This window comes from Salmo trutta, chromosome 21 (genome assembly GCF_901001165.1).
Source record: "Salmo trutta chromosome 21, fSalTru1.1, whole genome shotgun sequence".
Classification (NCBI taxonomy): domain Eukaryota; kingdom Metazoa; phylum Chordata; class Actinopteri; order Salmoniformes; family Salmonidae; genus Salmo; species Salmo trutta.
This window is the reverse complement of record NC_042977.1, coordinates 3,359,673-3,385,500: the sequence shown is the minus strand read 5'-3', so window position 1 is coordinate 3,385,500 and position 25,828 is coordinate 3,359,673. Positions and strand designations below refer to the sequence as shown.

Below are 25,828 nucleotides of genomic sequence, written 5' to 3'. Positions count from 1 at the left end.
GAGGAAGGGAGAGCGGCGATGGGAGGTTATCCAGATGGCTGGCCATCGTGGTGAGTGCATCCAATGAGACAACAACAACGGAGTGCTTGATAAAGGGGGAGTAATCAGGGAAGTGACAAAGTCTAGGTGTACCTAATGATGAGGTGCTGGTGTGCGTGATAAAGGTTGCCAGGTGTGCATAATGATGGTTTGATAGGACAGGTGGTTAGTAGACCGGTGACATCGAGTGCCGGAGGGAGGGAGCGGGAGTAGACCTGACAGTAATGTGATTTCCTTTAAGATCCATTGATGTATTTAAAACCATATAATCTCCCACCAAAATAATAGTCTTGTATTGCTTGTAGGCTTGATCAATTATTATATATATTTTAAAAGAAGTGTGGATCATAACATATGTGACCAACCGGCTCGATTCGGTTTCACATACAGTACCAATCAAAAGTTTGGACACACCTACTCATTCCAGGGTTTCTTTATTTTTACTATTTTACAAATCAAAATATATTTTACATTTGAGATTCTTCAAAGTAGCCACCCTTTGCCTTGATGACAGCTTTTCATAAATTACTTTTGGGATTTTCTTGATGGCACAATAAAAGTGGGCATTGATTAAAATTCAATTTCTGTTGAATTAGTTATCCACGCTGCAATATTTTGAAATGCGGGCTTTTATTTTGATGGTTTCCTCCTTACCATACAAACTGACGTCATAAATTGTGCTGCTGGTAGACTACTTGTCAGGCAATATCAACACGGCTTGCATGTTGAATTTTTTTATCTTAACGTTTAGAATAGATTGATCCTAAATAAAACATATGCAGCTTATGTACAGCCTTCCGCTCTCCGGGACAAACAGAAAGACTTCGATAAGCGAGAGAGTTAGTAAGTAGCCCTATCGCTTTTAACGAAATATTTTATTTTATTATTCTATCTATTCCACCAGCTATTGTTTTCTCTCTGCTTGACTTTGAACTTGATAGATCTACACTGAAATCTTAGAAGAAATTCAATAGACACACAGTATTAATGTATTTTTGAGTGTTCATTTCAAATCTTGGTTGAAATGTAAACAATATTCATATAGGTGTTATGATGAACGATATCGTCATAGCCTACTCATTCTTAGCATTCTTCAAGGACAGTAGCCTATAATCAGTGGGCTATTGCTGCAACGCTATTTGCTAGCACCCTGTATCCGCAAATAGCCTGTTCTATGTAGGCCCTTTCCTCCAGCAGCATAAGCTCCAGCATCATCAGATCCTGCATCATCAGTCGGGGCCTACCCGTAGTCAACCTGCTACGTTCAGTAAATGACAGGCTTTCATTTATAATTTTTCGGAAGGGGTGAAAGTCACTTATGCACAATAGGCGATAACCAATTTGTAAGTCGCTCTGGATAAGAGCGTCTGCTAAATGACGTAAATGTAAAAAACAATAGTGAATTTCAATAGTATTTTTTTTTCTTCAATTGAAACTCAAATGTTAAATTCAGATAAATTCAGACAAATAACCAAGCAATGCCTCAAATGTAACATGTGCAGTCCTGAGGGAAAACTGGGATATATAGTATACGGGTAGGTAGCGACACCAATTAACGTATGCTTAGTTCAAGCTCTGACCTAATAAAGCAATTACAGTATTTATGGTTACTCATACAGTACCAGTCAAAAGTTTGGACACAGCTACTCATTCCAGGGTTTTTCTTTATTTTTACTATTTTCTACATTGTATAATAATAATGAAGACATATAAACTATGAAATAACACACATGGAATCATGTAGTAACCAAAAAAGTGTAAAACAAATCAAAATATTTTATATTTGACGTTCTTGAAAGTAGCCACCCTTTGCCTTGATGACAGCTTTGCACACTTTTGGCATTCTCTCAACCAGCTTCATGAGGTAGTTACCTGGAATGCATTTCAATTAACAGGTGTGCCTTGATAAAAGATACTTTGTGGAATTTCTTTCCTTAATGCGTTTGAGCCAATCAGTTGTGTTGTGACAAGGTAGGGGTGATATACAGAAGATAGCCCCATTTGGTAAAAGACCAAGTCCATATTATGGCAAGAACAGCTCAAATAAGCAAAGAGAAACGACAGTCCATCATTACTTTAAGGTCAGTCAATCTGGAAAATAACAGAACTTTGAAAATGCCAATATATTATTTAACATTAATTTCTATTGGGCACAAAATAATATGGAAACAACCAAAACGAACTGCAAATGCATCCAACAAGTTTCAGTCACAAGCTTGATGTAGTCATCGCGTGCTAGGAATATGGGAACAAATACAAAACTTTTGACAACTTCATAATTTGTCAATAATTTTGACCCCTACCTTTTTTGAAAAAAATACAAATATTACTTGTTAAACAATCTCTTTCTTTGAGCAATTGTATTAGTATAAAGTATAATTTCCCAACGTTTTTTTTTGCATACAACATAGCTCAGTATTTGAATTATTTTATACAGAAGGGTGTCAATCATTTCCAACCCCACTGTATATCATTGACATTATTTGTAGGTAAATGTCTAAAATGCCAGCACTGAATATATATATATATATATATATAGTAGACATACAATTAAATAGTAATTAAGATAATGTCACTCATCAATTGTAGTGTAAACATGTCTGTGTTTTTTGTTGTTGTTGCCACCATTTCATTTGTTGTAAACTAATTGCTTTTATGTCTATTACGTAATTTCCCATTTCCTAATGATGGAAGATGGTCAGTGCACAAGCAGTCTTTGGCTTGTGGTGGGATATGTATCTAGCCTTTATAACCACTTCAAGTACTCAAATATAAATGTATATTATATTGATACATGGCTCATCAAGAGAAACTTTACAGAACATGGAAAAGTGTTGATTAGATTTTACTTGTCACATCACCTATCACTACTTAGCTTTGTGAATTGTTGAACTGCTGTCATTGTAACCAATGATGGTTATTGTGTAAAATCATTATATCACCATGATTCACTTTACTGTTAGGTACTTTGTAAGACTATAATCAAAACCATTAATGTACACTACCAGTCAAAAGTTTTTATTTTTACTATTTTCTACATTGTAGAATAATAGTGAAGACATAAACTATGAAATAACACATATGGAATCATGTAGTAACCAAATAAAGTGTTAAACAAATCAAAATATATTTTATATTTGAGATTCTTCAAATAGCCACCCTTTGCTTTGCATACACATGAATGAGTGTGTTGTAAAACCTTTGACCAGTAGTGTATTGCCATTGTATTATACATTTTCATACCCATGTTTGTCTAATGTTGCTCATGCTACATAGTGCCTCTACTTTTACTTTCAAATGAACACACAGGAAGAAAGATAGCTGCCTGTCACTTCCTCAGGAAATCTGCGTTGTGCATGTTGTGGTTGAGCGTTCACTCTTTTAATGGGGTTTAAAAACAATGACAACTTAAGCCACATGACTGAAGAGGCCTGCTGGCTTTTGTCTTTATTGCACAGCGCAAAAGACACAATCAACTGTCCATGTCAACAGCCCTGGGCTCTCTAGCAATGTTCCGCTGCTGGCTCACACGACATCCATGTATCCCCTTTTTTAGTTCTGGGAGATATGCACGGCTCTCAGGATGGGGGGCCTTAAGGGTTGGTTTTACTCTATAGCATAAGGACCAGTGATAGATTTTAGATAAACACGTGACTCGGAACATGGTATGTTGACGTCCATATTGCGAAGTAAAATGCCATCCCTGTGCCACAAGAGACGAGACAGAATGTCAGCTTTTTATTTGAATCATATTCAAACCAAAAAAAGGCAACGTACGCTTTTCCAAACGGTCGAGTGCATCAAGGCTGTGGTTTTATACTAGTAACATCAAAAGACACTTCTCAAAAGGTCCCGTCAACCTGGCTTCAGAAAGCTACACACCTACACACAAACCATTTCTGTATGGAGCTCGCTTTGTGCACGGGGGCATTGTCATGGTGAAACAGGAAAAGGCCTTCCCCAAACTGTTGCTACAAAGTTGGAAGCTTAAAATCATCTAGAATGTCATTGTATGCTGTAGCATTAAGTCTTCCCTTCACTGGAACTAAGGGGCCCGAACCATGAAAAACAGCCCCAGACCATTATTCCTCCTCCACTAAACTTTAGTTGGCACTATGCATTCAGGCAGGTAGCATTCTCCTGGCGTCTGCAAAACCTAGATTCATCTGTGATTCATCACTCCAGAGAACGCCTTTCCACTACTCTAGAGTCCAATGGCGGCGAGCTTTACACCATTCCAGCCGACGCTTGGCTTTGCGCATGGTGATCTTAGGCTTGTGTGTGGCTGCTTGGCCATGGAAACCCATTTCATTAAGCTCCCGATGAACAGTTATTGTGCTGGCGTTGCTTCCAGAGGCAGTTTGGAACTCGGTAGTGAGTGATGCAACAGAGGACAAATGATTTATACGCGCTACTTGTTCAGCACATGGTGGTCCTGTTCTGTGAGCTTGTTTGGCTTGCCGCTTTGCGGGCTGAGCCGTTGTAGCTCCTAGACGTTTCCACAATAACAGCACTTGCATTTGATCAGGGCAGCTCTAGCAAGGCAGAAATGTTACTAACTTGTTGGAAAGGTGGCATCCTATGACGTTATAGGATGCCACGTTGAAAGTCACTGAGCTCTTCAGTAAGGCCATTCTACTGCCAATGTTTGTCTATGGAGATTGCATGGCTGTGTGCTAGATTGTGTACACCTGTCAGCAACAGGTGTGGCTGAAATAGCCAAATCCATTCATTTGAAGGGGTGTCCACATACTTTTGTGTGTGTATATATATATATATATATATATATATATATATATATATATACACACAGTATTCAACCACCTGAGTTATTACATGTTAGAATCACCTTTGGGAGCGATTACAAGTCTTGATTACAAGTGCTTTCCACACCTGGATTGTGCAACATTTGCCCATTATTTTCTTAAAAATTCTTCTATCTCTGTCAAATTGGTTGTTGTTCATTGCTAGAAAACCATTTTCAGGTCTTGCCATAGATTTTCAAGCAAATTTAAGTCAAAATTGTAACTCGGCTACTCTGTCTACTCTGTCACTGTCTTCTTGGTAAGCAACTCCAGGGTAGATTTGGCGTTTATGTTTTAGGTTATTGTCCTGCTGAAAGGTGAATTCATCTTCCAATGTCTGGTGGTAAGCAGACTGAACCAGGTTTTCTTCTAGGATCTTGCCTGTGCTTAGCTACATTCTGTTTCTTTTTATACTGAAAAACTCCCCAGTCCTTAACGATTACAAGCATACCCATGACATGATGCAGCCACCACTATGCTTGACAATATGGAGAGTGGTACTCAGTAATGTGTTATTTTGGATTTGCCCCAAACATAACACTTTATATTCAGGACAAAAAGTTAATTTACTTTGCCACATTTTTTGCAGTATTACTTTAGTGCCTTGTTGCAAACAGGATGCATGTTTTGGAATATTTTTATTCTGTACAGTATTGTGGAGTATTTGTATTTATTATGGATCCCCATCTTCCTGAGTACCCTGATGAATACAGCTTGGCTGTCAAAACTTTGGTTATAAAATGTTTGCATCTGAGTTCCTAATGTGAGCAGCTCTCCTTTCTTTTTCTAGTATAGTGGAGTAACTACAATGTTGTTCCATCCTCTGTTTTTTTCCTATCACAGCTATTAAACTAACTGTTTTAAAATCACCATATGCCTCATGATGAAATCCCTGAGCGTTTTTCCCCCTCTTTGGCACTGAGTTAGGAAGGACACCTGTATCTTTGTAGTGACTGAGTGTATTGATACATCATCCAAAGTGTAATTAATAACTTTACAATGCTCAAAGGGATATGCAATGTCTGCTTTTTTTTTTTACCCATCTACCAATAGGTCCCCTTCTTTGCGAGGCATTGGAAAACCTCCCTAGTCTTTGCTGTTGAATCTGTGTTTGAAATTCAATACTTGACTGAGGGACCATTCAGATAATTGTGTGGAGTACAGAGATGAGGTAGTCATTCAAAAATCATGTTAAACACTATTATTGCACATAGTGAGTCCATTTAACTTATTGTAACTTGTGAAGCAAGTGTTTACTTTGAACTTATTCAAGCTTGTCATAACAAAGGGGTTGAATACTTATTGACTAAAGATATTTCAGTTCTATTTTTAATGAATAATAAAATGAAAAACACAATTTGTCCACTTTGACATTATGGGATATTTAATCAATTTTAAATAACAAACAGCGTGTCAAAAAAGGCAAGGGGTGTGAATACTTTCTGAAGGCACTGTAGAAAGCCAGTTTCCAGACACACTTCACATGCCAACCGTTGTGCTATTCCCCTCAGGCCCTCTCGGTCTACTGAAACACTGGGCCTCTGTTCCACTCGTTTACTGCTATAGTACCCTCTCCTGTGTCAGCAGACAGAGACTGTTACCACGGCGGAAAGTCTGACCCACATAGTCTTATGCATCGGGTGTCACAGAGCCATCCCATAATGTCTCTCATTTGGAAGAAAGCCCCAGGAAGACAGATGTACAGAAACAAACAAGTCTGGCGGACAATTGAGCGTCTGGCACCAGAAAAGACCAAACAAGCATACAGAGAGGATTTTTAGAACAACAAATAGCCTCTATGAACATGACGTACTGTACTGCTAATAAGGTTGAATGCGAGAATATATGAATGTTTTTAATTTTGTCTTATTTCTTTGCAGTATCCCAGATAATCTTTTTTTTAGCTAGATTTGGATAACTATCATCTATCAAGAACAGAAAAGGACACATTGGCATTATCTTGCATGTTGAATAGCTTCTAGTCAGGATAGAGTTAACAGGAAATGTGACATCAACTTTTTTTATTTTTTGTCCTCTGGTTTTCTGCAGCTGTTTTTCTCAGGGTGTCAGAGAATGAACAAGATTTTGGACTGCATGAGAACGAAGTCTTCAATAAACAAATAGAATTTGAGTTAAACTAGATTTGAAGTAACTAGGTAAACACGCATCGTTCCACAAAATATATTAGGGGTGTTGCAAATGACGTTTATTTCAAGCGGAACTGTTTGGGTAAGACTGATCAACTGAGTTTCACATAGTTTGTGAAATGTCCTAAAAAAAAAGTGAATGTGTGTAATATGCAAACCTCAGATTTGTGTCTCTAAACGCAATAGCAGTACTTAAATCAGTAGTACTTAGTAAACTAGAAGTACCAGTGTTGAAATTGGCATTTTGGTTATGCATGTTAGAATCAACTTTGATACCTCAAAGATATACAAAATCCCTGTCTACTTAGATTCCCATGCTGCCTTGAATTTCAGCAGTCTACCATGTAGTCAGTCAGCAGTGTTTTGATTGGAACGCCCATCAGAAGCCGAGAGAAGGACTGGTCTGATATCTCGGGGGGGGAGGGATTACCAGGGCAGAGTAATCTTGGTAACAACTAGAGGGGTTAAGCTAAGGATTTTAAAGTAACTGCCCACTGTTTCCAGATTTCTAGGAAATATGACCAAGAATTACTTAAGTTACAGTATGAGTGAAATAGTTTTCCTTCCTAAAAAGGGTAATTAAGTGTGTTAAAAAGCAGCTTTTCTGTGTTGGAATGGTGTGGGTGTACCCCAACAATAGAATGGTGTGGGCGTGTACTGGTCATAAAAAATATTCATGCAGGTAGACCGCTAATTTGGCAGCTCATCCTCAGGGACACGACATCATGTTCTATGAGGAAATGGCAAGCATTTTTTTGTGTTTTTTTTCAAAAGTGTTGTTCCTCCAATTTATGCTTTGGCCACAAACGAGTATAGGGTTGACTCAACATTTTGGATATGGGTTAACAGAATATTAATTTTTAGGAGTGAGATTTTCACTGGGCAGTTACTTTAAGGCAGTGTTTCCCAAACTTGGTCCTCGGTACAACCAAGGGGTGCACGTTTTGGTTTTTGCCCTAGCACCACAGCTGATTCAAATTGTCAAAGCGTGATGATTATTTGAATCAGCTGTGTACAGTCGTGGCCAAAAGTTTTGAGAATGACACAAATATTAATTTCCACAAAGTTTGCTTCAGTGTCTTTAGATATTTTTGTCAGATGTTACTATGGAATAGTGAAGTATAATTACAAGCATTTCATAAGTGTCAAAGGCTTTTATTGACAATTACATGAAGTTGATGCAAAGAGTCAATATTTGCAGTGTTGGCCCTTCTTTTTCAAGACCTCTGCAATCCGCCCTGGCATGCTGTCAATTAACTTCTGGGCCACATCCTGACTGATGGCAGCCCATTCTTGCATAATCAATGCTTGGAGTTTGTCAGAATTTGGGGGGTTTTGTTTGTTCTCCCGCCTCTTGAGGATTGACCACAAGTTCTCAATGGGATTAAGGTCTGGGGAGTTTCCTGGCCATGGACCCAGAATATCGATGTTTTGTTCCCAGAGCCACTTAGTTATCACTTTTGCCTTATGGCAAGGTGCTCCATCATGCTGGAAAAGGCATTGTTTGTCACCAAACTGTTCTTGGATGGTTGGGAGAAGTTGCTCTCAGACGATGTGTTGGTACCATTCTTTATTCATGGCTGTGTTCTTAAGCAAAATTGTGAGTGAGCCCACTCCCTTGGCTGAGAAGCAACCCCACACATGAATGGTCTCAGGATGCTTTACTGTTGGCATGACACAGGACTGATGTTAGCGCTCACATTGTCTTCTCTGGAGAAGCTTTTTTCCGGATGCCCCAAACAATCGGAAAGGGGATTCATCAGAGAAAATGACTTTACCCCAGTCCTCAGCAGTCCAATCCCTGTACCTTTTGTAGAGTATCAGTCTGTCCCTGGTGTTTTTCCTGGAGAGAAGTGGCTTCTTTGCTGCTCTTCTTGACATCAGGCCATCCTCTAAAAGTCTTCACCTCACTGTGCGTGCAGATGCACTCACACCCACCTGCTGCCATTCCTGAGCAAGCTCTGTACTGGTGGTGCCCCGATCCCGCAGCTGAATCAACTTTAGGAGACGGTCCTGGCACTTGCTGGACTTTCTTGGGTGCCCTGAAGCCTTCTTCACAACAATTGAACCGCTCTCCTTGAAGTTCTTGATGATCCGATAAATGGTTGATTTAGGTGCAATCTTACTGGTATCATTATCCTTGCCTGTGAAGCCCTTTTTGTGCAAAGCAATGATGACGGCACGTGTTTCCTTGCAGGTAACCATGGTTGACAGAGGAATAACAATGATTCCAAGCACCACCCTCCTTTTGAAGCTTCCAGTCTGTTATTTGAACTCAATCAGCATGACAGAGTGATTTCCAGCCTTGCCCTCGTCAACACTCACACCTGTGTTAATGAGAGAATCACTGACATGATGTCAGCTGGTCCTTTTGTGGCAGAGATGAAATGCAGTGGAAATGTTTTTTAGGGATTCAGTTCATTTGCATGGCAAAGAGGGACTTTGCAATTAATTGCAATTCATCTGATCACTCTTCATAACATTCTGGAGTATATGCAAATTGCCATCATACAAACTGAGGCAGCAGACTTTGTGAAAATTAATATTTGTGTCATTCTCAACTTTTGCCCACGACTGTAGTGCTAGGGTAAAAACCAAAACGTGCACCCCTTGGGGTCCCGAGGACCAAGTTTGGGATACACTGCCTTAAAGTAACTGCCCAGTGGAAATCTCACTTCTAAAAGTGCTTATTCTGCTAACACATACTTGGGTACTCTGGGTACTTCTCTGTCCTACGTCTGTGGTATTGCAATGTTTGCTTTGCTCCTTGCTTGAGTGGTATCTGCTGCAAGACTGGTACAATAATTGGCATCAAGGTGAATAATGTTGATGTCTAAATACAAATAATCAATCCTAATATGCAATTGATGGTAAATGGAGTGTATTGGAATGCATTATATATAAAAGTATGTGGACAGCCCTTCAAATGAGTGGATTTGGCTATTTCAGCCACATCCGTTGCTGACAAGTGTATACAATTCAAGCACACAGCCATGCAATCTTCATAGACAAACATTGGCAGTAGAATAGCCTTACTGAAGAGCTCAGTGAATTTCAACGTGGCACCGTCATAAGATGCCACTTTTCCAACAAGTCAGTTTGTCAAATTTCTGCCCTGCTAGAGCTGCCCTGGTCAACTGTAAGTAAGTGCAGTTACTGTGGAAACGTCTAGGAGCAACAACGGCTCAGCCGTGAAGTGGTAGGTCTAACAAGCTCAAAGAAAGTGACCGCGGAGTTCTGAAGCGCGTCCTCGGTTGTAACACTCACTACCAAGTTCCAAACTGCCTCTGGAAGCAACTTAGGCACAAGAACTGTTCGTCAGGAGCTTCATAAAATGGGTTTCCATGGTCAAGCAGCCGCACACAAGCCTAAGATCGCAATGCCAAGCGTCGGCTGGAGTGGTGTAAAGCTCGCCGCCATTGGACTCTGGAGCAGTGGAAATGTGTTTTCTGGAGTGATGAATCACGCTTCACCATCTGGCAGTCCAATGGACAAATCTGGGTTTGGAGGATGCCAGGAGAACGCTACCTGCCGCAATGCATAGTGCCAACTATGAAGTTTAGTGGAGGAGGAATAATGGTCTGGGGCTGTTTTCATGGTTTGGGCCCCTTAGTTCCAGTGAAGTGAAATCTTAACGCTACAGCATATAACAACATTCTAGAAGATTCTGTGCTTCCAACTTTGTGGCAACAGTTTGGGGAAGGCTTTTTCCTGTTTTAGCATGACAATGCCCCTGTGCACAAAGTGAGGTCCATACAGAAATGGTTTGTCGAGATCGGTGTGGAAGAACTTGACTGGCCTGCACAGTGGCCTGATCTCAACCCCATCGAACACCTTTGGGATGAATTGGAGCAACGACTGCGAGCCAGGCCTAATCGCCCAACGTCAGTGCCCATCCGCACTAATGCTCTTGTGGCTGAATGGAAGCAAGTCCCCGCAGCAATGTTCCAACATCTAGTGGAAAGCCTTCCCAGAAGAGTGGAGGCTGTAATAGCAGCAAAAGGGGGGACCAACTCCATATTAATGCCCATGATTTTGGAATGAGATGTTTGATGAGCAGGTGTCCATATACTTTTAGTAATATATTGTACTTTAGTGAGAATTCAGCAACATGTTTCTATTTTTTCGATCATTTGGTTCGATCGTTTCTTATAATTGTCATTTCAGGCATTTCTTTTCTATGCAGTAGTCCTATGTGTTATTACTGCTTTCTGTCTGGCTTTGTCTTACAAGACTGTTTTCTTATGTGTTTTCCAGATTGAGACAACCAGGACCTTTCGACCTTGAACGCTCCCCCCGAGACACCGCTGTGTGTGTACAGGCAGATATGGCTCTGCCTTTCAATGGGGCTGTTACAAGTACGTCAACTCCGTTTCTACATTTTGTATTTTTAGTGTTTTTATTTATTGTGCTTAGAATTTAAAGACAGAAATACCCATCTGAACAAGACGGTTCTATATATGTTATCCTTTTGTCTATAGAGTCAACCATTCTATATGGTTTAACAAAACCAACAAATACCTTTTTTAGGTTATTCATCTTGAAGGTTCCAATGCAGCAGTCAGTCTATTATTTAACATGCTGAACTGCTTTTGAGTTTGTTAACATGTTGTTATTGTACTCAACTGGTTTCAACACCAAGTACTGGAATGTTGGTCCTGGCTGTGGCTGACCCCTTACTTTGTTTACTAGATGATGATTTATTGACTGTTACCTCACATGTGGTTTTCAGCTCCTGATCAAGGAAGGGTAAAATAAGGACTGCACTTAGGGTAGAATCCTAACTTGAGATCTGTGCTCTTTACCTCTGACTTTAATGTAAATCATGCAGATCTTCACTAAACTTCAAGTTACGCACATTGATCTTAAGTAAGGATCCAGCTCTTAAAGGGTGACTGCACTTCCTGAAATGGCATCGTTTTATATTTGGATCATTAAAAAATGCTAGAGGCTATGGCTGAATTCAAATGTAAGTTGGTTTCGAGTGTGGTTTGTTCACAGGTGGGAAGAGTTAAACAAATTATTTAGCCGATACGCTGGTGTGTGACCGTGGAAAAGTTGATTTGAGTTAGGATAGCCGGGCCTGGTTAGGGATCTTCAATAAATTACACAATGTAAATGAGACAATATTTTCATGTTTGATTTATTTAGGATCCCCATTAGCTGCTGGCAAGGCAGCTACTCTTCTTGGGGTACAGCAACATTAAGGCAGTTATATAAAATATTACATTTCACAACACATTAAGTGTGTGCCCTCAGGCCACTACTCTACCACCACATATCTACAATACAAAATACATGTGTACATGTGTTTAGCATGTGTATGCCTGTGTGTCTCTTTACAGTCCCTCTGTTCCATTAGGTTAATTTTTGTCAATTGTTTTAAATCTAATTCTACTGCTTGCATCAGTTCCCTGATGTGGAAAAGAGTTCCATATAGCTATGCCTCCATATAGTACTGTGTGCCTCCCATAGTCTGTTCTGGACTTTGGGGTTGTGAAGAGACCTCTGGTAGCATGTCTTGTGGGGTATGCTTGGGTGTCTGAGCTGTGTGCTAGTAGTTTAAACAGACAGCTTGGTGCATTCAGCATCTCAAAGCTTCTTACAAAAACAAGTAGTGATGAAGTCAATTTCTCCTCTACTTTGAGCCATGAGAGATTGGCATGCATATTATTGTTAGCTCCCCATGTACATTTAAGAGCCAGCCATGTTGCCCTGTTCTGAGCCAATTGTAATCTCACCTCAGCTTGCTCAATTTCCACATTATTCATTAAAATATTTCATTGAGGTTTAGGGATTAGTTAATGATTTGACCCAAATACAATGCTTTCAGTTTTAGAAATATATAGGACTAACTTATTTCTTGCCATCCATTCTGAAACTAACTGCAGCTCTTTGTTAAGTATTGCAGTGATTTCAGTCGCTGTAGTAGCTGACGTGTACAGCGTTGAGTCATCCGCATACATACACACTGGCTTTACTCAGCCAGTGGCATGTCATTAGTAAAGGGGCCTAAACAGCTGCCCTGGGGAATGCCTGATTCTACCGGAATTATGACTTCCATTAAAGAAAACCCTCTGTGTTCTGTAACACAGGTAACTCTTTAGCCACAATATTGCACGGGGTGTAAAGTCATAACACATTTTTCCAGCAGCAGACTATGATCAATAATGTCAAAAGCCACACTGAAGTCTAACAAAACAGCTCCCACAATGATTTTATCATCAATTTCTTTCAGCAAATCAGTAATTTGTGTAAGTCCCATGCATGTTGAATGCCCTTCCCTAAAAGCATGCTGAAAGTCTGTCAATTTGTTTAATATAAAATAGCATTGTATCTGGTCAAAAAAAAATTCAAAAAGTTTACTAAGGGTTGGTAACAGGCTGATTGGTCGGCTATTTGAGCCAGTAAAGGTTTTTTTACTGTTCTTGGGTAGCGGAATGACTTGCTTCCCTCCAGGCCTGAGGGTACACACTTTCTTGTAGGCTTAGATTGACGACATAGCAAATAGTAGTGGCAATATCGTCCCCTATTATCCTCAGTAATTTTCCATCCTAGTTGTCAGATCCAGGTGGCTTGTCATTGTTGATAAACAACTTTTTCAACTCTTCCATGCTCAATTTACAATGCTTTTTCTTCATAAAATGGTCAGTTATACTTGGATGTGTACGGTCACCGTTTGTTGCTGGCATGTCATGCCTAAGTTTGCTAATCTTGCCAATATAAAAATCTTTAAAATAGTTGGAAATATCAGTGGGTTTATGATGAATGAGCTGTCTGATTCAATGATGATGGAGCGGAGATTCTTTTTGCCCAAAATTTCATTTAAGATGCTCCAAAGCTTTTTACTATCATTCTTTATATAATTTATATTTGTTTCATAGTATAGTATCATCTTTTTATTCAGTTTAGTCACGATTTCTCAATGTGCGGTTCTTTTGCCAATCGGTTGTGCGGCCAGAATTACTTCTGGCCATGTAGTGTATGTGGACACCTGCTTGTCTCGTACCAAAATCATGGTCATTAATATGGAGTTGGTCCCGTCTTTGCTGCTATAACAGCCTCCACTCTTCTAGGGAGGCTTTCCACTAGATGTTGGAACATTGCTGCGGGGACTAGCTTCCATTCAGCCACACGCATTAGTGAGGTCGGGCACTGATATTGGGCGATTAGGCCTGGCTCGCAGTTGGCATTCCAATTCATCCTAAAGCTGTTCAGTGTCGTTGAGGTCAGGGCTCTGTGCAGGCCAGTCAAGTTCTTCCACACTGATCTCGACAAACCATTTCTGTATGGACCTCGCTTTATGCATGGGGGCATTGTCATTCTGAAACAGGAAAGGGCCTTCCACAAATTGAAAACACAGAATCGTCTAGAATGTCATTGTATGCTGTAGTATTAAGATTTCCTTCACTGGAACTAAGGGGCCTAGCCCAAACCATAAAAAACAGCCCCAGACCATTATTCCTCCTCCACTAAACTTTACAGTTGGCACTATGCATTCGGGCAGGTAGCGTTCTCCTGTCATCCACCATACCCAGATTTGTTTGGGTTCTCAGTCCAGAGAACGCATTTCCACTGCTCCAGAGTCCAATGGCCTCGAGTTTTATACCACTCCAGCCGACTCTTGCTATTGCGCATGATGATCTTAGGCTTGTGTGCAGCTGCTCGGCCATGGAAACCCATTTCATGAAGCTCCCAACGAACAACTATTGTGCTGACGTTGCTTCCAGAGGCAGTTTGGAACTCGGTAGTGAGTGTTGCAACAGAGGACAAACAATTTATACACGCTACTTGTTCAGCACACTGCGGCCCCGTTCTGTGAGTTTTTGTGGCTTACCACTTCGTGTATCAGCCGTTTTTGCGCCTAGACGTTTCCACTTCACAATAACCGCACTTACCGGGGCAGCTCTAGCAGTGCCCCGTCGCCATGTTGAAAGTCACAGAGCGCTTCAATATGGGCCATTTTACTGCTAATGTTTGTCTATGGAGATTGCATGACTGTGTTCCTCAATTTTGTAAACCTGTCAGCAACGGGTGTGGCTGAAATATCAAAATCCACTCATTTGAAGGGGTGTCCACAACACTTTTGGTTACTACATGATGCCATATGTGTTATTTCATAGTTTTGATGTCTTCACTATTATTTTACAATGTAGAAAATAGTAAAAATAAAGAAAAACCCTTGAATGAGTAGGTGTGTCCAAACTTTTGACTGGTACTGTACATTATCAAACATTTCACACGTTCTCCAGATACTAACTGGTAGCACTTGGTGGTCTATAGCAGCTTCCTTTAGGTGAGGCAGATGAACCTGTAGCCATATTTCTTCAACAGTATTTAACATGATATCTTCTCTAAGCTTTACAGGAATGTGGTTATGAATATAGACCGCACCACCACCATTGACATTTGTCTTTTCTGTAGATGTTATAACCATGTATTGCTACCACTGTATCATGTTGTACACATTTTTAGTTCTCATTAAATTATTTCAATATTTGTACGTGAATTTCTACAATTTATAGTTGGTTTGAGCTTTTATGTCTTGAAAATTTGGAGCTAATGGAATTTTAAAAATTTCCCATGTACATTGTGTAATTTACTGATGGTCCCTGACTATCCCCATAGTGATGTCCAAAGTGAACCCAAATTTTCCACATGCATTACGATTGGGTCGCATGCATCTGCACTCGGAATTGATTACTTTTCAGCTGACAGCTGTGGGCAGGTTTGAAACAAACCCAACCTGAATTTACATTGTGATGCAGTCACGACCTCAAGTCTCACAGAACTCCAAAATTATCCTATTTACACATAGTATATTTTCACAGTAGAATAAATGTTTGGCTCATATTGATGTCACATAGGCTGTTTTCATAGTTTTTTAAAAGTCTTAAGCCATTTGGGAGGGATACTAAGTTAACATATGGAATTGTTTAAAGATGTTTTCTTTATTTCTTTAACCCATATTTTACCAGGTAAGTTGACTGAGAACACGTTCTCATTTACAGGAACAGCCTGGGGAATAGTTACAGGAGAGATGAATGAGCCAATTGTAAGCTGGGGATGATTAGGTGACTGTGATGGTCAGATTGGGAATTTAGCTAGGACACCGGGGTTAACACCCCTACTCTTACAATAAGTGCCATGGGATCTTTAGTGACCACAGAGAGTCAAGACACCCATTTAACGTCCCATCCGAAAGACAGCACCCTACACAGGGCAATATCCCCAATCACTGCCCTGGGGCATTGGGATATTTTTTTCAACCAGAGGAAAGGGTGCCTACTGGAGGCCCTTCAGCACCACTTCCAGCAGCATCTGGTCTTCCAAACAGGACCAACCCTGCTTAGCTTCAGAAGCAAGCCAGCAGTGGGAGGCAGGGTGGTATGCTGCTGGCTATACCATGGTCATTCCATAGATCATTTATCTATTTGATTTGGAATTTTACGACCTCTTTAAGGTATGCCCCCAAAATATTTACTACTATAGCCAATAGAAATGCACTGAATAACACGTGCATAAATTGGGAAAAAATAATAAGGGTTGAAAGGTCTGTCCTATATCTAGGAGATTTTAAAAAAAGCTCAGGAAATATACAGTGCATTTGGAAAGTATTCAGACCCCTTCCCTTTTTCCACGTTTCATTACGTTACAGCCTTATTCTAAAATGGATTAAATAAAATATTCTCAATCTACACACAATACCCCATAATGACAAGGTGAAAACAGGTTCACATTTTTTGCATATTTAAAAAAAGAAAAACAGATACCTTATTTACATAAGTATTCAGACCCTTTGCTATGAGACTCGAAATTTAACTCCAGTGCATCCTGTTTCCATTGATCATCCTTGAGATGTTTCTACAACTTGATTGGAGTCCACCTGTGGTAAATTCAATTGATTGGACATGATTTGGAAAGGCACACCCCTATCTATATAAGGTCCCACAGTTGACAGTGCATGTCTGAGTAAAAACCAAGCCATGAGGTCGAAGGAATTGTCTGTAGAGCTCCGAGACAGGATTGTGTCAAGGCATAGATCTGGATAGGGTACCAAAAAATGTCTGCAGCATGGAAGTTCCTCAAGAACACAATGGCCTCCATCATTTTCAATGGAAGAAGTTTGGAACCACCAAGACTCTTCCTAGAGCTGGCCACCCGGCTAAACTGAGCTATCGGGGGAGAAGGAAGGGCCTTGGTCAGGGAGGTGACCAAGAACCCAATGATCACTCTGACAGGAACTCCAGAGTTCCTCTGTGGAGATGGGAGAACCTTCCAGAAGGACAACCATCTCGGCAGCACTCCACCTATCAGGCCTTTTGGTAGAGAGGCCAGACGGAAGCCACTCCTCAGTAAAAGGCACAACATCCCACTTTGAGTTTGCCAAAAGGAACCTGAAGACTCTTAGACCATGAGAAACAAGATTCTCTTGACTCATGAAACCAAGATTGAACTCTTTGGCCTGAATACCAAGCGTCACGTCTGGAAAAAACCTTGCCACCATCCCTACATTGAACCGTGGTGGCTGCTGTGGGGATGTTTTTCAGTGGCAGGGACTGGAAGACTAGTCAGGATCAAAAGAAAGATGAATGGTGCAAAAGTACAGAGAGATCCTTGATGAAAACCTGCTCCAGAGCACTCAGGACCTCAGACTAGGGCGATGGTTCAACTTCCAACTGGACATCGACTCTAAGCACACAGCCAAGACAACACAGGAGTGGCTTCGGGAATGTCCATGAGTGGCCCAGCCAGAGCCCGGACTTGAACCCGATCAAAATTCTCTGAAGAGGCCTGAAAATAGCTGTGCAGCAAAGCTCCCCATCCAACCTGACAGAGCTTGAGAGGATCTGCAGAGAAGAATGACCGTCATTATAGGCCATCATTGTAAATAAGAATTTGATCTTAACCTTTATTTAACTAGGCAAGTCAGTTAAGTAAAATCTAAATGGGAGAAACATCCCAAGTACAGGTGTGCCAAGCTTTTAGTGTCATACCCAAGAAGACTCAGGCCTGTAATCGCTGCCAAAGGGGCTTCAACAAAGTACTGAGTAAAGGGTCTGAATACTTATGTAAATGTGCAGTTTTTTATTTTAAATACTTTTGCAAAAATGTCAATCTGTTTTTGCTTTGTCATTATGGGCTATTGTGTGTGTGTGTGTGTGTGTGTGTGACTTTTTGAAATCCATTTTAGGCTGTAGTGTAAAAAATGTGGGAAAAGTCAAGGGGTTGAATACTTTACAAATGCACTGTATATATTTTTTGGGACACATATTCAAGCCCTTATTTTTGTATTAGTTTGTTGGCCAAACGTTTTTGTGAGAAGACCGACTTTCGGGCTGTCTCATGGTCTGACAAACACCGCTGTAGCTCAGCCACCTCCCACAGCAGATGCGGAAGGCCAACAATGGCAGATGCGGTGGATTGAGATGCAGCCCATGCATATCTCTGGCTTAAACTGCTGGATTTTGATGTGGATTTTTTTTAAATTATGTTACTTAGATTGACGCACGGGTACATCAAGACTCTCTTAAGGATTTGAATGAATTAGGCTAGCCAACAAACTTGTGAAGTCTTAGAAGTCATAATCTGTCAATATTTTTGTATATCAACAGGTTCACCTATAAAGAGAAAGCGAGAAAAAACATTGGCTAACGAGTCATGTCAAAGGTAAAACTGGTCATATGTTTGATGGCAATATGTAGGCTTTGAGGTGCATGGATTCAATGTAGCGTTGCTTCGAGTAGAATTACAATTACCTAAAAAAAAAAAAAAACTATGTATGCAATGGGTGACCAGCCCTCCTGGAGAGCTATTGAATATGCAGGCTTATGCTCCAACCCCATTGTTACACACCTGTTTCAACTAACTAACTAGTCAAATCAGGTGTGCTAGGTTGTAGCGGAAGCCTGCTGAACGGTACCCGTCCAGAAGGAAAGTTGGTCAACGCTGTTGTAAGCTTTGAAACACATATTTGAAGTGGTGTTGAATAACTCTGACATCTATCATTCTGTCTTGGTTCTCTTTGTGTACTCTGTAGCCTGGGCCTGTCCCTTCTGTCATCTCCAGATTCATCATATGAGTGTTACTCCGTGAACCCAGTGACGGGATCCCCCAGCTCCTGCCGCCGGAGCCCCCGCCTCCTCAACAACGGCTACTACGTTCTGACTGAGGACAGCTACACCTGGGATGACGAGGGCAATGTCTCTCTCACCCCCTCCAAAATCAAACTGTCCTACAAAGAGAATCTAGTCAGGTCAGTTGTTCCAAAGTGGCATGCCACGTTGAATCCAGAACTGAGAAAACTATTATGTCAAATACTTTTTCTGTGCAGATACTTGGTTTGCCAGATGCAATGGAACCAATAGAATAGTCCCAGAAGTGCAAACGTTGAGCTAAATCAAGTATACCTCAGTATTTGACCTAGGTCTGGTTGAATGTCAGTCACTAATAGACACCGTTTAGCTAGCATTCATGAATAAGTATGAAAGCTCAACTCTGAGGTGTATATAGCTTAAAATGTAGAACGACTATGGGTATTAAATAACAGTGAATATAATTGAAAAGGCAAACATAAGTCCTAACTCCAACATGCTGTTGCAGGTTTTGTCAACATGTGCCTTTGCTCTGAACTGTAGCAAATCACATTGGTGTCATGGTCGGAAATGTTCTCCCCATCGTTATGCAGCTCTTGACAGTGGGTTCAGATTTCTGTTTGGGGGTGGATAACCATGCCGGTCTGTGTTCAAACACAAGCCCTGTTTATAGGGATGAGGTCATGGATTAGCCTATTTGAGAGAGCTGCACGGAAAATGTGAGGCTGGTTCGTCCTGTAAATTGGAGCTCGTAAATCAAGTCAACCGTTTGCGTTGCTGAGATTCTAGTCAGTGCCATTTTGCTCTTAAAATGAAAAACATCAATGCCTTGCAGGCATTTGGTTAAAAGACTTAACATTTATACATTTGACTGCATAATCATGTTGTCATTTTATTTGAAAGCCTATGATACACTAAATTATTTATTGGTGTTCCCGTGGAATTATGTAATAGAGATTTGTTCAGAGATACATTTTCACATGGCATGGTTAAGCCACTGGTTTTGTGGGCTTTTGAACTTACCCCACTGTCTTATTATTACTACTGTGACAATACAGTATCACGATACCCAATGGTCCTTTCAGAACCTGCTTTTGGTAAAATATTGTATTATGTGCCATTTAGCAGAAAAGATGATCCCAACCAACATTGTGTGCTCTATAACTTCAAAAACAAACCACTTTGTTGTCGTGGGCGGAAGGCTAGGGATAATATGAGATACCACGCGAGCTTTGGTGTCGTGGGCGGAAGGCTAGGGATAATATGAGATACCACGCGAGCTTTGGTGTCGTGGTCGGAAGGCTAGGGATAATATGAGATAGCACGCGAGCTTTGGCAGCTCTCATATTCAATACATATAGGACATCAGCCAATTGATAAGAACCTTGCTCAAAGGGACAATAACAATACCCTTTACAAGTCACTACGCAAACATGACAAGTTACATGAAATAAGTACATGAAACATAAGGCAGTTTTAGTTAGGATATGTCTACAGAATGTTTGAGTCTGTCATACTAGGTATCGTGACAACGTTATTTATTATTACTGTGATCACAGATGCAATATAAAGAAACACATTAGGAATATTATTAAGAACATTAGTCTTTACACATTTGTTGACATTGTCCTGATAAAAAGTATGACGTATGTTATGTTTTCCTCCCCTTAGAATCTTCAGACGCAGGCGGAAGGCCCGCCGGTCTCTAGCTAGTCTGTTTAGTGACATGACTGAGACGTGTCAGTCATGGCTGGATGAGAAAGTGTTCGGAGGGGTGCGTCACCCACCACTTGCAGAGTCCTCCTGGATGGAGCATAGCACCACCGATTTGGACACCAGCTGCAGCTTCACTTATGGTAAGGCCTGCTATGCTATGTCTGTGTGGGAGGCACTTGACGGCCAACTGTTGTGAAACTTAAGCAATGTTGCACTTATTTCATGTCATTTTGGCCATGTTTATGAATGGACTTGTTGTTGTCCCCTTAAGCAAGGTTCTTATCAAGTGGCTGCTGTCTTATACAGTGCCTTCGGAAAGTATTCACACCCCTTGACTTTTTCAAGATTTTGTTACGTTTCAGCCTTGTTCTAAAATTGATTTTTATTTTTATCCTCAGCAATCTACATACAATACCCCATAATGACAAAGCGAACAGTTTAAAAAAAAGTTTTTTTGCAAATGTATTAAACAGATACCTTATTGAGAAACAAGATTCTCTGGTCTAATGAAACCAAGATTGAATTCTTTGCCTTGAATGCCAAGCGTCACATCTGGAGCACACTTGGCACTATCCCTACGGTGAAGCGTGGTGGAAGAATCATGCTGTGGGGATGTTTTTCAGTGGCAGGGACTGGGAGACTAGTCAGGATCGAGGGAAAGATGAACGGAGCAAAGTACAGAGAGATCCTTGATGAAAACCTGCTCCAGAGAGCGCTGGGCCAAAGGTTCACCTTCCAACAGGACAATGACCCTAAACACACAGCCAGACAACGCAAGAGTGGCTTCGGGACAAGTCTCGGAAGGTCCTTAAGTGTCCCAGCCAGAGCCCGGACTTGAACCCGATCAAACATGTCTGGAGAGACCTGAAAATAGCTGTGCAGCAACCTGACAGAGCTTGAGAGGATCTGCATAGAAGAATGGGAGAAACTCTTCAAATACAGGTGTGCCAAGTTTGCAGCGTCATACCTAAGAAGACTCAATGCTGTAATCGCTGCTGAAGGTGCTTCAACAAAGTACTGAGTAAAGGGTCTGAATACTTTGTAAATGTGTTTTTATTTTTCATAATTTAGTAACAATTTATAAACCTGTTTTTGCTTTGTCATTACAGGATTGTGTGTAGATTGATGATGACAAAACAATTTAATACATTTTAGAATAAGACTAATGTAACAAAATGTGGAAAAAGTGAAGGGGTCTGAATACTTTCGAAGGCACTGTATGTATACAATATGAGCGCTGCCAAAGCTCACATGGTATCTCATATTATCATCCCTAGACTGCTTTGAGGGTATACCACACCAACCTTGAATAGATGCGTGAAGCTAACAACCTTCCTCAGCTTTAGTCGTGTCTCCTTTGCCATTCCAGATGACAGTGAGATCATTTCCATGTCCACGAAGTTGGCTCACGAGCCCATGCTACAGGAGGAGATCGTCACGGAGACCTGCGTCCACCAGGAGCATTTCGGCCAACCCCTGGGTGGCCTTCTGGATGTCCCGCCCCCCTCAGCCTTCCTCTCCAATAGCTGCTGTCCCCCTAAACCCCAGCCAGCAGGTGAGCTGCAGTCCATTGTTATCTCATTATCTACTCTCTTCTGTGTATTCTCAAATGTTTAACTGTTGTGTATATCATTATAGATCAAGCTCCCCCTCTCACCTCAACAGTACTAGATGAAGAGAGGAGAGGAGGTTCCATTGGGTTTGTGTCAGTTTTGTTAAAATATTTATGCATTTCAGATTTTCCCATGGTGAAAGCTCTCCTCATCATTCTCATGGTCTTTATCTTCTCTGCCGTATTTTCAAGGTAAGCCATCAGTATAAAGGTGTATGGGGTGGCATTGACTTTTTAACCGAATATTGAAATAACCAGCATAAAATATTTGGACAATTTAGGAAAGTAAACAGTATATACCTCCTTCATTGTGAATTATTTGATGAAAGCACCCTTAAAGATGTTCTCTTGTATAGAATACCTGCTAACCTAAACTATTTCATTATTTTTCAGGTGTCTGTTGTGGGGACTGATGATGGCATTCACCACATTTATATTGATAATGATATATCTATGTAAGTATACCTCTAGTGTATTCAGTGTGGCTTTTGAAGCAAATTTCAATGGTGTTTTAAAAATTTTGACCATTAATTTAATGCATTGCCTTTTCTCCAGTCGTCTCACAGTCTGGGCCCATGGGCAAGTGGAGAAAAGCGAAGACCGAGGTGAGTCATATTCTCAAATATTAAATTACATTTCTTTTGACCTCAGGCAACCACATGTTCTATATTAACGTGGTCAATAACTTTGTTCTTAATTTTTGTTCCAGGATATTACATCAAAAAATGAGTAGATGAAAGCTGTGCGTACACACACACACTTCTGTTTACTCATGAAATGAATCTATGATAATGAAAAGGGTGGATGTGGACCACAAGAAAAAGACTAATGGAGATTCTTACATTTCATTAGATAAATGCGTGTAGATTGCACTTGCACATAATGTAACATGAGTTCCATTAATCTGGTCATAAAAACAGGTTATTGGGCTCAATTGAGCAGGTATAGGGTGACACTGGTCATGCAAAAATGAGCACAGATCAGTGGAATAAATACAATAAAACGCATAATCAAAAGCAATTTCATTTCAAACTCCAAAGATGTGCGTTAGGAGAAGATCATTTAACTGTATTTTTGTAAGCTACGATGCACGTGGCGATGCATTGCGTATTTGGAACTTGTATTGGATAATATGCCTTCCAGACTATTTGAAATGCTAGTTATTTTGCTCACTGATCACTGCCATTTGCTTGTCCAAGATGTTTCCCATAATCCTGAATATAAAAATAAGTCAGTAATATCATATATTATGCACACACCGTTTTTAATATATTCTTCAAATACCTGAATTGATATTGTTGATCTTGGGTTTTTTAGGGCTGTCCAATGTTACTTATTTTCTAGCTTCCAGTATTTTGAATACAATTGCAGGGCCATTTAAGTAGCAGTGGCTTGCAGTCTGAGACCTGTTTTTTCCTCACAAAAATGACAGCTGCAACTTTTAATCTAAATAGAAGCAAATGGAAATACAACATGCTAAGTGCCTTCTTTAGCTTATCTTAGCTTAGCTAATAGCATGCTGTGCCTGCTAAACAAAACAGGGCTACATATCAGTAGGCAGTAGACTGCGGAATCCTTAAGCGCAATCAGATATAGTTAAAATACAGGGAAGTGACAGAAAATGCTGCTGGAAAAGAAAAGTCAGCACTGTGTGAGGATGCCTATCTGCTCATGGTAGTGCCGAAATGTGTATTTAAATGTTTGTATTCAAGGAATATGGGGATGAGGTGGTCATTTTCATAATACTCATACTATTAGCTGCCTCTTTGTGGTTATCCACAACCACTTATCTTTGGATCAAAATAATGGAATGTGAATGTTGAGATTGAGTATAATGACGGCGGCAAAGAATAAAACAATCGCCCCCTCCCTTTATTTGGCTCATTAAATGGTACAATGTTGAGTATGTAATGGCATTGAAGGTTGAGTAATTATGGTTGTTTATCAACCCAGAAGGAAAGTGTGTTTTCTGTCAGGAAAAGGAACAGGGCACAGCAAGTAGCTGAATAAAGTTAATATTGTATAGCTTAATAAAGTTGAAATATGAGTCATGTTTGGACCTCAAACTACAGCAAGATGTTTTGAGAATCTAAAGAAAATAGGTGATTTGTACTTTAATAATTAGTTAATTTTGTACTGTACATCTCAACTCGCCATTCTTTGTATAAATTGGATGTTGTTGGTCCTTTAGAAAAGCTGTATTTGATTGTCTCCATATATGTACTGTTTGTCCAGACGAAAGTGACTTGAGAAGTATTGCTGTATTTATTCACTCCAAGTGCCAAATCTGAATGATTACTCCAAATGAGACAATTCTCTGACCAGAAAGTGTTAAATCACCAATACTTCATCAATAAGCCAAAATGAATATGAAAATAGGTTTTGCCGGTAGACACCATTTTATTGATAGTTTATTGTAAACAAAAGCTAATGTACATACTACAGTATATGTAGACAACATGGCTGTTATTTCTTTGTAATATTCATGATTTATTGGCATATACTGAATGTACTTTACAAGACCTTGAGATTTAAGTAATTTCCTATTGTGTGCATAAAACATGTTTGGTCACCTTTACATAAACCAGTTTGACATGTGACTTTTTTTAAACAATTTTATTGCTTTGATACTCAATTAGTTTCCACATTTTCAAAAAGTGTGGTTCTTGTATGCATGTTTGTCTTTTGCACTCACATTGAATGCATTCTAACAAATGGATGTAACTGAAAATGTAATCAATGTCTGTTGTACTGTTTTTATATTCTTTAATAGTTAATGAGCTATGTTGCACATAAATGTTCATCTTTTCTAACAGATTTGTAAAATAGTTCAACCCAATTGGCTTATACAACTTTTATTAAATGTCATTTTTTATAGTTGTCCAAGTATGTGACTTTTTATTTTTAAGATTCAATATTTTCAGTGCATTTTCAGGATCTATGGAAATATTCTGTTTCTGATGCGAGTCTATAACGTGACCGTGAAATGTATCGTGAACGACTCGTCAGTGTTCAAACCACTGAACACTTTCTGCACCAGCTGAGGAGTAGAGACTTAGATTGATAGGGGAGTAAATCTTTCATTGACTGTAAGAGGCCTTCATGTAGCAGTGAGCCTGTGCAACATCCATCCATTCAATTTGACTGGCTCTTTTAGGAACCCTATTAATCATGACTACACCATGCTCGTATTATTGTCAAAAATAAATAAAAACTGTCTGGTTAACACACTATTACAAAATTTGCACCATGAAAGTTATTTGTTTGACAATACCACTTACACGTCTACAAACCACTTACATCTACAAACTATCACTATTTTCCTGAAATGAGGCACTGTCATGTCAGAGGATGAGTGACTAACAACAACGATAGTTACACTTGTGTTTTTGTAAGGAATCATTTTTGGACTAT

The 25,828-nt window shown here is 40.0% G+C and overlaps 1 protein-coding gene across 2 annotated transcripts; it reads left to right on the top strand.

Moving 5' to 3' along the window:
• The first annotated feature begins 714 nt into the window (after positions 1-714).
• Positions 715-25,650, top strand: tmem71 (transmembrane protein 71). 2 transcript variants are annotated; one of them, XM_029703973.1, is made up of 10 exons: positions 715-882; positions 11,249-11,349; positions 18,607-18,661; positions 19,032-19,247; positions 20,758-20,942; positions 22,172-22,357; positions 22,540-22,606; positions 22,808-22,869; positions 22,970-23,019; positions 23,124-25,650. In XM_029703973.1, exons 2-10 carry the CDS (start codon positions 11,319-11,321, stop codon positions 23,145-23,147), a joined length of 876 nt encoding a protein of 291 aa, XP_029559833.1. In that variant the 5' UTR covers positions 715-882; positions 11,249-11,318; the 3' UTR covers positions 23,148-25,650. The 2 variants fall into 2 exon arrangements, with proteins under 2 accessions (XP_029559833.1, XP_029559834.1); XM_029703974.1 differs by lacking the exon at positions 715-882 and adding an exon at positions 6,866-7,073.
• The last annotated feature ends 178 nt before the right edge of the window (positions 25,651-25,828 follow it).